Source organism: Rattus norvegicus, chromosome 2 (assembly GCF_021556685.1).
Source record: "Rattus norvegicus strain SHRSP/BbbUtx chromosome 2, alternate assembly SHRSP_T2T, whole genome shotgun sequence".
NCBI classification, from domain to species: Eukaryota; Metazoa; Chordata; class Mammalia; order Rodentia; family Muridae; genus Rattus; species Rattus norvegicus.
In genome coordinates, this window is record NC_141535.1 from 184,479,743 (window position 1) to 184,494,527 (window position 14,785).

The 14,785-nt window shown below is 43.0% G+C and overlaps 1 protein-coding gene and 1 pseudogene across 10 annotated transcripts in view; one reads left to right on the top strand and one right to left on the bottom strand.

Annotated features, from left to right (window-relative positions):
* Pogz (pogo transposable element derived with ZNF domain) overlaps window positions 1–14,785 on the top strand; it is a 44,786-nt gene that overhangs the window by 12,923 nt on the left and 17,078 nt on the right. The window contains exons 2-7 of one of the 9 annotated variants that reach the window (XM_087624023.1): window positions 3,985–4,109; window positions 6,021–6,179; window positions 10,163–10,338; window positions 11,609–11,717; window positions 13,411–13,701; window positions 13,781–13,990. In XM_087624023.1, coding sequence (XP_087480149.1) covers window positions 3,986–4,109; window positions 6,021–6,179; window positions 10,163–10,338; window positions 11,609–11,717; window positions 13,411–13,701; window positions 13,781–13,990 — 1,069 coding nt within the window. In that variant the 5' untranslated portion in view covers window position 3,985. 9 annotated transcript variants of the gene reach the window in all.
* On the bottom strand, window positions 1,237–3,489 carry LOC147996409 (high mobility group protein B1 pseudogene; annotated as a pseudogene). The gene has a single exon (XR_015676500.1). The product of XR_015676500.1 is annotated as a high mobility group protein B1 pseudogene (transcript).

Consider the following 14,785-nt stretch of genomic DNA (forward strand, 5'->3'; position numbering starts at 1 on the left):
TTTTTCTCAGCTTATACAGTTTAGCACTCCCTGTCTAGGAAATGGTAATGCCCACAGTGATCTGGGTCCTCCCATATCAGTTAATTTAATTAAGAGAGTCCAATTTGATTAAGACAGGAGAGGCTTTGTTCTTCCAGAGGTCTGGAGTTCAATTACCAGCACCCACATGGAGGCTCATAACAATCTACAACTCTAATTCTAGGGGCATATGACACCTCCTTCTGGCCTGCAAGAGTTCAGGGCACACAAGTGATACACAGACATACATGAACCATATAAATTATCTATTACTTATGCCAGTAAAGAGAGGAGGCCTAAACAGAGTTTAAAAACCTGCTAGCTCAATAGGTAACTTTGTTTTCTGAACTATATACAAAATATCTATTTACAAGCCTGATTTAGTTTACAACTAAACTACTAGCTCTTTAGAAGTCTCTGTCTCATTGTACTTAACTAGTCTACTCTACCTTTGTCTTGAGCTCTTGGAAACCCTAGAGGGCTCCTTAGCTTTTTTTCCTAGAATACTATTTTGCCAGTGGCCTGTGGCTGCTTCTCTGTTGTTCCTGCGAGCCCAAAGAGGAAATCCTTATCTCTTACCTGGAGCTCTTTCCCTAAAGGCTCTTCTAAGTTGAGAGAGGGTGGGAGAGGGGAGGTAGACCTGAGAGCTCTATCAAAGGTCCAAATGCTTGTTAGAAAAGGATCTCTAACTCTTCCTACCCATGGCCGGCTGAACCCCAGCATGGTGGGGCAAGCCACAGTAGGGGCCAGGCCACTTCCTGTCATGCCTCGGACCATAGAGCAAAGACCACAAGATCTCTCCCAAGGAGCTTGCCTTAAACTGGGCAGGAACTTTCCATTCTTTAACGTTCTTGTCTGTGGAGGTTTTTTAGATGAACACTCAAACCGCATAGGGTATATATAACTGTGTCTGACAGACGCAAGGTCTATTGACGTTTTTATATTTTGCTAACAATTAGGTTTTCTATGTACAATAATCAAATATCCTGTAACACATACAGGCAGGCAGAAACACTGATTTACATAAAGTGAAATAGTTAATCACAACATGTACATAGGCCAACCCAATTTAGGCAGTCCCTCACTGAGATGCTTCTCATGATTCTAGGTTGTATTAAGGACAAAACTATGAAGTCAAGCTTTGACATGGAGGGGGTGCCTTTAATCCCAGCAATTAGGCAGTAGAAGCAGTGGATCTCTTGAGTTCACAGACAGACTGGTGTACATAGTGAGTTCTAGGACATCTAGGGCTACATAGAGAGACCCTGTCTCAGGAAAACCAAAACAAAATAACACCAGTGTGTCAGACATTAACTTGGGAGGCAAGGCCACCGTGGTCTACCAATCGATTTCCAGAGCTATGTAGTGAGAACAAAACACCACCAACCAAAGACCCTAAACATCACAGTCACTAAATAGTATCTTAACACAGTTTAATTTGTGTGTATGCTGGAGACCATTGTACGTGCTGGCAAGCTCTGTACAAAACACATTGTTAGAAGTATTATAAAATTAGCTTTTACAGTATTAGGCTTCATTGTGGAATTTTCCAACAAAATTTGTGTAAATATATGTGAGAGTGTATGAGAGAATGTAATATATGTTGAATGTTGTATGTGAGAGATTGTATGTGTGATTGTGTGTGTGTGTGAGAGAGAGAGTGCGTGCGTGCGTGCGTGCGTGCGTGCGTGCGTGCGTGCGTGCGTGTGTGTGTGTGTGTGTGTGTGTGTGTGTGTGTGTGTGTGTGTGTGTAAGGCCAAAAGTTGATGTTAGGGATTTCCTTTGTTGCTTTCCACAGACAAGGTCCTCACTGACCTTGATTGCTGTTTTAGCCAGTCTAGGTTGGCCACTCAGTGAGGTCTCAGAATCAGCCCATTCCCTTCCTTCTGCAGTACTTTGATTAAAAGTACCTTACCACCTCACTTAGTGTCTTGTTTGTTTGCTTTTTGATTTGTGGGTTTTGTTTTGTAGTTGGTTCTGGGCTCTTAACTCAGGCTCTTCTCATCTTCCTAACTCTTCCCTGCTTGTCCCCTTCAACCACTGCTGCCTTTAATTCCTCTCTCAGGAAACTGAAGCATGTAGCTTTCTGTGAGTTCAAGGCCATAAAAAGTTCAAGGCCAACTAGATTTATGTAGTGAATCTCAATAAATAAATAAAAAGTATTGGGCTGGCTGGCTCAGATAAAAGTGCTGCTGCCGTGCCTGACAACTTGAGTTTGATTCCTGAGACCTATCTGGTTGGAGAGAATCAATTCCTGCAGGTTGTCCTCTAACCTCCTTATATGTGCTACATAGCACACATACGTGTATACAATAATAAAGTAATGCTAAAAGTGTCAGTAGTTATGGAAACTCTAATGGACACAGCAGTTCCAGCCCTGTTCTTGCAGTACCGTTGCATGTACTTCACCCTGACCCTCTCAGGTTTGCACCTTCAACTTTTATAGCCAGGCCAGCCTATTTTACACAGTGGGATCCCTTTTCAAACAAGTAAATATTTAATATTTAGTGTAAAACTATTTCTCCAATTCTAGGTCACTATTTTTTCTTTTTTTGCAATTATAGAGTGGTATTCAGTTAACAGAACAACAGTTATCTATCTATAAGCTGCATAACTAAGATGAAAGTACTGTCCCCATATATAACTAACTTGTGCTGTGCACCAATAAGCACCTGCTTTAAATTTCCATGTTAGTTTATACCCCCAAGACTGTACCAGTCAAGGTAATGAAAATACCACCAGGACAGGGCTATCTAAAGATGCATTCAGTAGTGTGTTAACTATTAAAAAAAAAACACTGTACAGTTTAAAAACATCTTACACAGACAAGGAAAAAACTTCTAGAACCAACTTATTTTTCATCTTTGTCTTCCTCTTCCTCATCCTCCTCATCCTCCTCATCCTCATCCTCCTCATCCTCCTCATCCTCCTCATCCTCCTCATCCTCTTCCTCCTCATCCTCCTCATCCTCTTCCTCTTCCTCATCCTCCTCTTCCTCATCCTCATCCTCATCCCCTTCCTCATCCTCCTCATCCTCTTCCTCCTCGTCGTCCTCCTCATCCTCTTCATCCTCCTCATCCTCTTCCTCATCCTCATCCTCCTCATTCTCTTCCTCCTCCTCATCCTCCTCATCCTCTTCCTCTTCCTCATCCTCCTCATCCTCTTCCTTCTTTTTCTTGCTCTTTTCAGCTGTGACCACCCACTTTTTCGCTGCTTTTCCTTTAGCTCTGTAGGCAGCAATATCCTTCTCGTACTTCTCCTTCAGCTTGGCGGCCATCTTCCCATAGGGCTGCTTGTCATCCGCGGCAGTGTTGGTCCACATCGCTCCTAGTTTCTTTGCAACATCACCAATGGATAAGCCAGGATGCTCGCCTTTGATTTTTGGGCGGTACTCAGAACAGAACAAGAAGAAGGTTGAAGGAGGCCCCTTGGGTGCACTGGGGTCTTGAACTTCTCTTTGGTCTCCCCTTTTGGGGGATGTAGGTTTTCATTTCTCTTTCTTTTTTCTTTTTTTTTTTTTTTTTTTTTTTTCTTTTTTTCGGAGCTGGGGACCGAACCCAGGGCCTTGCGCTTGCTAGGCAAGCGCTCTACCACTGAGCTAAATCCCCAACCCCCTCATTTCTCTTTCATAACGAGCCTTGTCAGCCTTTGCCATATCTTCAAATTTCCCCTTTAGCAGACATGGTCTTCCACCTCTCTGCGCACTTCTTGGAGAACTCTGAGAAGTCGACAGAAGCATCCGGGTGCTTCTTCTTGTGCTCCTCCCGGCAGGTTTGCACAAAGAATGCATATGAGGACATTTTGCCTCTCGGCTTCTTAGGATCTCCTTTGCCCATGTTTAGTTGATTTTCCTCCGCGAGGCACAGAGTTGCCCAGTGCCTGTCTGGCTCTCACTTGCCCCGGTGATGTCTCTATGGAGCTCAGGATCTCTAGGTCACTATCTTACTAACTTTATTTTTCTTGTAGTATGGCGGACACCGACCTTTTTATGGAATGTGAGGAGGAAGAACTGGAGCCATGGCAGAAAATCAGTGATGTCATTGAGGACTCTGTAGTTGAAGATTACAATTCAGTGGATAAAACTACTCCCGGTAACTAAAGCTCCTTTGTTCTTAGCTTGTTTATACTAATTATATTGCATTATGAAGAATGTGTGGTATAAAGAGCTTACGACTCCAGAGAGAGGGATGGGGTGTTGTTCAGTTATGTAGTGTTTGCCTAGGCTCTGTCTCCAGCGCCACACAAGCTAGGGATGGTGGGACATACCTGGAATCTAAGCAGTGGAGGTGGAGGCAGGGGAATCACAAACACAAGGTCATTTTTGTTGTACAACAGGGTTTGAAACTAGCCTGTGATGCATGAGACCTTGTATCAAAAAAAGAAACCAGAGAGAGCCATCGTGGTTCACACCTATAATTCCAACTCTTAGGAGGCTTGACACAGAGTGCCTCAGGCTTGCAGGTACATGAGTTCCAGGCCAACTAGGGGTTATAGAGTGAGACCCTGTGCGAGTGCGCACGCACTTCCGCTCTCACTTGCGTGCTCTGTGTGTGTGTGTGTGTGTGTGTGTGTGTGTGTGTGTGTGTGTGTTAGGGAGGGAGGGAGGCAGGGAGGGAAGATGAATATATAGGGCTGTCTTTTTATGGCGTTGGTATTACCCTCGTTTCCATGCTGTAACATGTATCTGCTGCTTCGTGACATTTGTAAAATACTGTTGAATTTGCTGAAGCATTGAGAGATTGGATTAACTGATGCTAAGCAGGGTGTGTCAGAGCTGGTCTGTGTCCCTGGTCAGTGCACTTTTTGTCTTCCTTGAATTTGGTGTCCTTTATGAGCTGAGAAAACATTGTTTTGTGTCTTTCTTAGTGGCTGGTTTATAATTAAGATTTGTTTCACTTTATTTTGTCAGTGATACGGGGTAAAATTCTATTGCCCTGAATTTACAAAGTGGGTGTTTTCTACTAAGTTGTACCAGTTGCTGTTTGCTTTGTTTTGCTTTTGTTTTTTTGTCTTTCCTTGAGACCCAAAGACAGCTTTGCTTTAGGTTAAAGAAGGACACAGTATAGGTGGCTTATTATGAAGGACTATAAATCCTAGTAGTGGTAATAGTAAATCTGGGAGACCTAAAAATACGCGAGTGCTATAGAAAGCAAAACATTCAAGTCCTGCCTCAGAGGTTGGTGACCTAACTGTTGAGATTTAAACAAACAAACATATGGGTACCACATGCGTACATGGTGTGCACAGTGCCCCAAAGATGGCACTGCATCCTCTAGAATGAAGTTACAGAGAGCTGTAGCTGTCATGTATGAGCTGGGAATTAAACCTGGGTCCTCTGGAAGCCAGTATTCTCTGTTGATTCATCAACAAAGATGGATCCAGCCACTAATCCATCTCTCAGCCCTGCAGTGACTTGACTTAATTAACCAGGAAATATAAGGCAAAGATTGTGGGCTGAATAATTTTACTTGTCAAATTGTCACAAGCTAGAGTCACCAGAGACTAGATTAGGATGGCCTTGGACATGACTGTGTCCAAGAGGATTATCTTAGTTATATTCCACTGATGTCAGAAGTCTTAACCTCTTGTGGGTAGCACCATTCCCTCGGAAGAAGATTCTGAACTGTTTAGGAGTGGAGTAAGCCGAGTGCTAGCATGCGTGCGAGCATGCATTCATGTTCTTTGTCCTTGGCTTGGTATAATGTGATGAGTAGCTTCAAGCCCTTGCAACCTTGAGTTCCCCATAATGAGGGACTGTAATCTGAAATTGTGACCCATGTCAGGGTAGTTAACAGAGCAACAGGAGAAGACACAAAGACCAAAGAGATTGCAACTAAGTGATAGTAGTCTGAGGGACATTAGGAGGAGAAATCAACAGTTGGAATTTTGAATGAAGTAAGAAACTTTTTTGGCTGTTGAAACACAAAGGAATCAGTTAAAGCAGAATCCTTTAGCGTCACCTGTCCCTGTCTCCAAGTGACTGTGCCTTCCCTTCCCCACAGTTTCTGTGAGCCAGCAGCCAGTCTCAGCTCCAGTGCCCATTGCTGCCCATGCTTCTGTGGCTGGGCACCTCTCTACATCCACTACTGTTAGTAGCAGTGGGGCACAGAACAGCGACAGTACAAAGAAGACTCTTGTTACACTAATTGCCAACAACAATGGTAAGTGGGATTATTGGGAAAGCATTCTGGGATAGAGGCATGAGAGAATAAAAAATGACCTCACAGCTAGCTGTTCCTGTTCCCATGGCTGTGCTAGCTGGAGGTCTCTTTGGAACTGTTTGCTGTGGAAGGAGCGCTGCAGATGACACTGTCCCTTCAGTCAGTGCTGGATTGAGTCAGGTCAGCAGATTGTTGCTGCTGGTAACTTCTGGGAAGATGAGCTCGACATTGCTAACTGTTCTAGAGATCTGGGGCTGTTGGTTGGTTGGTTTTGTTTGCACGCTTGCACTCGCAAATGAATGCAAGCATACACAGACGCGCATACTCTCTTTAGTTCAGAGGCATCCTGTTCATATGGTTCAGAGTTTTTCTAGGCAGCTTTGTGGTGTTTATTTGCTTTGAGAGATTTATTGGATGTTGTTGGCTCCTCGGTATAAAGGAGAAAAGTTGTTTCTGCTAGAATGAAATGGTGAAAGAAGAGCATTTTCAGGGCATTTTCTTGGTCAGAGAAAGTACAGTTGGTTTGCTGTTTTAAAGCAGGGTCTCATGTAGCCCAGGCTGGCCAATTACTCAGTTTGTTTGTTTGTTTTTTTTAAATATGTGTATAGGTGCTTTGCCTACATAAATGTCTATGTGCCACTTACATGTCTAATGCCTGCTGAGGGTGTTGGGGCCCCTGGAACTGGAATTACAGATGGTTGTGAGGTGCCATGAGTGTGCTAGGAATGGAACCTGAGTTCTTTGTAAGAACAAAATATGCTCTTTAAACTACTGAGCCATCTGTCCAGCCCTAGCCTTGGACTCTTGATCTCTACCTGTACCACCAATTCTCAACTTCTGTTCCATGATCAATAACTTTCTGCATACTGAGGATGATTCCTGATAGTTTGCATTTTAGGATTCAGAGCAACAGATACTTTCATAGCCTCATTGTATTGCTACAAGAACTTTATTTGTTGCTTTTTTGAGATTGGGTCTTTGTATATAGCTCTGGATGGCCTGGAACTTGGCATGTAGACCAGGCTCTTCTCAAAACTGCAGAGATCCACCTGCCTCTGCCTTCTGAATGTGAAAAAGGCATCTCCCACCATGTGCTCAGTGTTTTTGTTTGGTTGGTTTGGGGTGGGGGCTGGATTTGTTTGTGTGTGTGCGTTATTAGGAACTGAGTGAACATAGTTGTCTTTGTCATGCTGTGTGTCATCCCCCCCCCCCACACACACACACATACACACACACGGGGAATTGAATATAAGGCCTCACTCTTGCTGAGGTAAATGAACACTCTAGCACTGAGCTATATTCTCATTTCCAGCCCCCTTTTAAGTGTTTATTTTGAGGTAGAATCTAGCTAAACCGCCAAGGCTGGCCCTAAACTTGGCTCCTTCTGCTTTGTCTGTCTAAAGAGGGATTTTGTTTCCTTTAGAAATAAAATTTATTGTTGTAAGAATGTTATGTGGGGCTGGGGATGTAGTTCACTTAGAATGCATGCACAAAGCTCTGGGTTAGGTCCCCAGCACCACCTAAATGGTGGTGTAGCACATCCATCTAATCTAGCATTCCACAAGTTGGCAGGAACATCAGAAGTTAAAGGTCATCCTTGGTTACATAGCGAATTTGAAGTCATCCTGAGCTTCATGCAACACTGTCATAGAAAAAGAAGAACAGGAGCTGGAGAAATGGCTTACTCATTAAAGTGCTCGCCACACAAGCATAAGGACGTTAGATTCCCAGGACCCATGTAAAGTCTTGGGTACCAAGGAGGTGGAAAGAGGTAGATCTTTGGAGTTCAGTGTCCAGCCTAGCCTTCTCATCCAGCTCTAGGTTAGTGAAAGACTTTGTCTAAAACCAAAGCCAAAATGAGGCAGACAGCACCCGAGGCTAATCACTGCCCTCCACCAGCATGCATACGTGCATTCACATGCATACACACAATAAAAATATGTGCATTATAGAAAATGCTAGAAACAGGGCAAGGTGTACATGCCTGTGATCATAGTACTCAGGATTGTGAGTTCAAAGCTAGTCTGCTATATAGCAAGACCTGTCTTAAAGAACTTTAGGAGAGAGGAAAAACAGAGAAAATCTAGGCAACAAAGTCAAAATGGGTGGAAGGTTAACTGTCCTATCTCATGGAATGACTATAATTCATTTATGCAAACAGTTTTTTCTGCACTTTTTTTATAAAAATAGAATCATATAGACCATATTTCCCCTGCTTTTATTTATCTTGTAATATGTAGTGAGTACTTTATCATTTTGATAGTTACTTATTACTTTAATTGTCTTATTGTTTGTTTTAGATAGGGTCTTACCCTGTAACTCTGGCTAAGAATTCACTCTGTAGACTAGACTGGTCTGGAACTCAGAGAGATTTATCTACCTCTGCCTCTGCCTCCCAGATAATGGGAATAAAAATGTGTGCTCCCATGCCTGGCTGTTTTGCTTTTTAAATTAGTTTACTTATTTTATGTATATCAGTATTTTGCCTGCACATGTGTCTGTACACCCTGTGTGTGCCTGGAGCCATTGTAGGTCAGAAGAGGGTAAACAGGAATTACAGATGTTGCAATGGGCATTGAACCCACATCCTCTGCAAGAGCAGCAAATGCTCTTAGCTAACTTTAACCCGAACCTTAACTGCGGAGCCAACTCTCTGTCTTTTGCCTTCTATTTTGTTTTTGAGGCAGGTTTGAAGCTCAGGCTAGCCTTGAACTTCCTATTTCACTGAGGCTAGCCTTGGATTGCCTCTATTTCTTAAGTGCTAGATTTACACGCACGCACGCATCCTTGCACTCGTGTGCGCACACACACACTTTGGTTTGTTTTGGTTTTGAGCCTTGGTGTACTGTTCTCATGGTTGGCTTCAAACTAACAAGGATGGTCTTGAGAGGCTTACTGTCCTGATATCAGGATCACAGGCATGCACTGCAAGCCTGCCTTGTGCAGTGCTGGGGTTTGAAGCAAAGGCCTCATGTGTGCTGGACAAGCACTCTGCCAACTATGCTACGTTTCCAGCCTTTTGTAACACTTTTGATAACCATTATTTGATTAGCATATTTACAGTAGATTATAAAAAAGATACATTGAAGTTTCATTTGTACAGAGCTACAGTGAGCACTGGATATAAATGTGCATATACAGCCTGTACTCAGGAAGGTGGGTTGAGAGTATTGGCTGGGTTTGGAGCCAGCCTGGGCTATAACAAGGCTGTCTCAGAAAACATCTCCTCCAATAAGGCCACATATCCCATTCTTTCTCCAGCTGCTCCATTAACTGCAGCCCAAGCACTCAAACATAACAGCTTACAGGAGCCATTCTCACCCAAACCACCACAGTTGCTATTTCCTGTAGAAGAATGTCTCGTGTTATTTTGGATCAAACTAAATGTGAACCTTTCTCAAACAACAACAAAGTGGTTTAGGGCTGGTGAGATGGTTCAGGGAGTGAGTAAAGGGCACCTGCTGCCACTAAGCTTGAGTACCTGAGAGCTGCTTCTCTCTCTCTCTCTCTCTCTCTCTCTCTCTCTCTCACACACACACACACACACACACACACACACACTAAGCAAATGTAAAAAAGGAAAGTTTAAAAGGGGGTTAGCCAACAACAAATTACTTTCTTACAAAAAGATTTTACTTTAAATTTGGAAAGTCTTACCTTTTTTGGCTCTGCTGACTGGGGAGAAGTGTGTGATGACTTAACTCATTAGTCTGAAGATAGGAACTGGTGCCTCTCAGCCTTGGGCCAGGCACGGGAGGGTTAGTGAGCTTGTATTCTGTTAGTTGTAGAGTTGAGTGAAGCTTAAATTGTGAGTTTAGTGACATTAAGCCTGAAGTGAGTAGTAGCAGTTAAGTAATTTTGATATTTGAGACACTAATTCTTAACTGAGATAATAATGTTTTTATGAATACAAGTTTAGCATTGTTTCTAACATCCCTTTCATGTTCTGTTTCCCTTTGTTTTGCCTGCCTTTTGCTTTTTAGCTGGTAATACTTTGGTCCAGCAAGGTGGACAACCACTCATCTTGACCCAAAATCCAACACCGGGTCTGGGAACAATGGTTACTCAACCAGTATTGAGACCTGTCCAGGTCATGCAGAATGCCAATCATGTGACTAGCTCCCCTGTGGCCTCACAACCTATCTTCATCACTACCCAGGTGAGTGGGGCTTCGACTTCTAGGTCTGTTTGGGGAGATAGACGGTGAGCCTGCAGAGGCTCTGCCTTGGACACGATCTTTATCATTGTTAGAGTTCTGTCTGTTGAACTGAGGTTCTCCGTACTGTTTCATGGAATTCTGCCTTGTGGAATGCTCAGCATAGCATTATGGCTACATGATATTGCCTGTCCATGCACCTGAGAGGTCTGTTGAGTTGAAAGTCTGAGCAGAAATCATCAGGAAAGTTAGAATTAGAAAGGCTTCACTCAGGGCTGGAGAGACGGCTTAACCATCAAGAACATTTGTTGTTCTAGCAGAGAACCCAGGTTCAATTCCCAGCACCTACATGTCAGCTCGTAGCTGTGTCTGTAACTTCACTTTCAGAAGGCTTGATGCCTTCTGACCTCCACAGACACCAGGCATCCCTGTGGTGCACATACATACGTGCACAGTCATACACATCTTAAGGGGAAAAAAACCTGAAGCCTTCACATTTGCCTTGCAAGGGATAACTTTTGCCTGGGCTGCTTCTATCCCCTAGGGTGAATTCATTGACTTTTAAATACATGTATAAAATAAGTGGTCTTTGAAGGAAGGCTCTGCCATACAGTATACCGGTTGTCAGTTGAAAGCCCAAATCTGGGTGGAATTTAAGAGGCACATGCTTCTTTCTGCCTTTGTAGTTACCAGAGGTTTGTGGCCTTTGAAGTGGGCTTGAGAGCAACATATTTTTAAAAAAAGGTGATTTATCTGTCGGAATACTAGATTAAATACTATTAGTGATTTTTCTTCCCTTCAAAGCACAGTGTATGGATGCATAGTTTTGTTGCTTTTGCTTCTTTAGTTTGCTAAGCACTCTGGGTGTGGTGTTACATGCTTATAACCCCAGCTTTTAGAATGAAGCAGAAAATTGTCATAAATTCAAGGCTTGCCTGGGCTCCATAGCAAGTTTAAGGCCAACCTGGGCTATATAAAGCCCTGTCTCAAAAAAACAGAACAAAAATACCCCAAAGATATTTGCCAACAGAATTAGGAGTTTGGGGGCAGCCTAAGATACATAGCAAGACCCGTCTCAAGGCAAAAACAAAGGACAAAAAACACCCCATAAAAACCTAGCATGCCATAATTTCCTAAAATTCTCCATTTCAGTCATTTGAAAGCTGTGATTCTAGAGAGAGCTGCTAGGTAAGACTGTGGAGCTGTCAGTCATATTGTAGTCAGTGTCTGGCTAGTTGGTCTGTATTAAAGGTCATTTTTCTTTTTGATACAGGGATTCCCTGTAAGGAATGTTCGCCCTGTACAGAATGCCATGAACCAGGTTGGGATCGTGCTGAATGTACAGCAAGGCCAAACAGTCAGACCAATTACACTGGTCCCAGGTAAGGACATGTTTACAACCTGGCATCCAGATACTTACTCTTATTGTTTCAAAATAGTCTCGGTCATTTGGAAGTATGTATTTAAACAGAATTTTAAAATACCATGTTAACAATTTAAGTCCAATTTTAAAAAGTCTGAACTTTAGTCAGGTGGTAATTTTAGTTTTACATTTAACTTTTCACCACCATTCATGAGGTAAAATAAGTCTTATTTAGTCAAACAGTATCTGCTGATGAGGTCAGCTCTTGTTTGTTATCCTGAAAGAATATTGTTAATGCAAACCCACAAATCTAATGCTCCCCATACATTTACTCACTTATGGGATAGGATTATAAATTGAATTTTTCTTTAACTGTAAAGCATAGGTTTTCTATATGCCACTAGGTATGGTGACACACTCCTGGAATCCAACATTCAGGAGGTTGAAGCAGGAGGATTACTGTGAATTTAAGGCCAAGTCTTGTCTCAAGAAATAAACAAGCTAAGGCAGAGGTTGGGGGAATTTTAGATATAAATTAAGTAAATGATAGATGTTTTGAAGATAATACTACCATTGACCATATAATGGAATATTAAAGAATCTTGGGGGGTTGGGGATTTAGCTCAGTGGTAGAGCGCTTGCCTAGGAAGCGCAAGGCCCTGGGTTCTGTCCCCAGCTCCGAAAAAAAGAACCAAGAAAAAAAAAAGAATCTTGGGGCTGGAGTTATAGCATTTTTAGCATTGCTTGAGGCCTTGGGGTCAATTTTTCAGTACCAAAAGAAGATTCTTGTAATTTCCCCCCAAATCACAATGCTTACCTATTAGGTTTTCTACAGTTTGGCTCAAAAAGAGAGTAACTTTATTTGTGTAAACAGTCCTTAGGACCAGTAGGTGTCTCAGGGCTAAATGGACCTGTGTTCACTCCCTAGAGGCCACATGATGGAAAGAACCAGTTCCCACTTGGTTTGCTCTGACTCCACTTGCACACTGTGGTATGCATGCCACCCCCACCCCCCACCCCTCACACATATACACATACACACACTCAGATAAATACAAGGACAATAAGGGGCTTCTGTGGTTGGCTTTCCAAAGCATTTTGTTTGTTTTTTTTTTTTGTTGTTGTTGTTGTTCTTTTGTTTCCTTTGTTGTTGTTTGAGAGCCATCAGGGCATTTAAGGCATAAATCTGATGAGATGTCTCTAACATTCTGAGGTTCTCTAAATGTTTTTCCCTGGGATTGTCTACAGTAGTTCTAGAAAAAGGTCAACCTTTGGGACATTGAGGTAGAGTAGACTGCCTGTCCTATTTGAGTATACAGAAGAAAATGGAAAATTCTTTTAGAATTCTGAAAAAAGACTTTAAGGACCAAGTCTGCCCTTTGGCCTGCATATACCCAATCTTTTCCCACTTCTAATATGGAGGCCAAGCTACTGTAAAAAAGAGTGTGTGCAGGGCATCTGAAAAGAGTTGGTGGGAATTTCTTCTGACTGCTGCTTTACGAAACGTTGGATAATTCCTTTTGTTTGACGGACAGCTACAGCTTTCTTAGATGTTCAGATCGATGCTACTCTTAGTGATCTCTGGTGGTCACTCAGTCAGTTTAGGGAGTAACTTTTTCCTGTTCTTGTATTTCTAGGAAAGGCAAGAAAATATTTTATAGGTGAGCTCACTGATGAAGGTTTGGGACTTTTTTTGTCTCTTTTTTTAAAAGCCCCAGGTACACAGTTTGTTAAGCCGACAGTTGGCGTCCCACAAGTGTTCTCTCAGATGACCCCCGTGAGGCCAGGCTCCACAATGCCTGTGAGGCCCACCACCAACACCTTTACCACCGTCATCCCAGCTACTCTCACCATCCGAAGCACTGTCCCACAGTCCCAGTCCCAGCAGACCAAGTCCACCCCCAGTACCTCCACTACTCCCATTGCCACACAGCCAACCGCATTGGGGCAGCTAGCTGGTCAGCCTCCAGGCCAGCCCAACCAGACCTCGAATCCCAAACTAGGTGAGATGTGGACGAGGAGACGGCAGAACAGCATGGGGCAGTGGGTGGGAAACAGATGATTTTCACTTGGTCAATGTAGCTCCCTCCTTCCCCTCTCCACCTGCAGTGAGCATTGCCAGCTTTGTCACTGTGAAGCGACCTGGGGTTACAGGTGAAAATAGCAACGAAGTGGCCAAGTTGGTGAATACTCTTAACACTATCCCTTCCCTGGGCCAGAGTCCTGGGCCAGTGGTGGTGTCCAACAACAGTTCTGCTCAAAGAACCAGTGGACCCGAATCTTCAATGAAAGGTAATGTGAGAGACTGAAACACCATTCAGTCACGCAGAAAACATTGCTAAAGCATTTCTTGCATTGAAACTATTGTGAAATGGATAAATAGGATGCAGGTGCTTTGTTTTTACAGAAATGGTAATGTGGTAAAAGATTGAAAATGTAGCTGCACCAGCAGCGTTGGGGATCAGGTAGTGGCATGGATGTGTTGATGAAAGAAGTCTGTGGAAGGAACAGTGGACTTTCTGGGGTAACTCGTACTTTTAAAGATGTATTTTATGCTTGTGGGTGTGTTGTCTTCATGTCCATCTGCACATTAGAAGATTACATTGGATGTCCTAGGACTGTAGTTACAGACAGCTGTGAGCTGCCACATGGGTGCTGGATTGAACTCAGGACCCCTGGAAAAGCAGCCGGTGCTCTTAAGCACTGAGCCATCTCTTGGACCTCTGAGGGGAGAGTGTTTAAAGTGGAGATGTGCTAAAGGGGTTTCAGGAAGATAGAGAATATGAATCTGAGGATTTTTAGTGGTCCAGAGCAGGAGCTGGTGACTTTCTGTGAATGTTCTAGGCTTTGTGCCCAGCACGTTCTCCGCTCCAAGTGTTGTAGACACCAGCTGCCGACAGTAGGAAGGTGCTGAAAGCTGGACTCTGTTCCACCAAAGGTGTTTATGGGCTCTGAACTTAGAATTTTATATACTTTTCATGTGCCTCATTTTTCTTTTGGTTTCATTTCAACTATTAAAAAATGTTGAATTTTTTTAAATACATTGAAAAAACTAGATAGTCACAAAAATTTGAAATTCTTACTTTC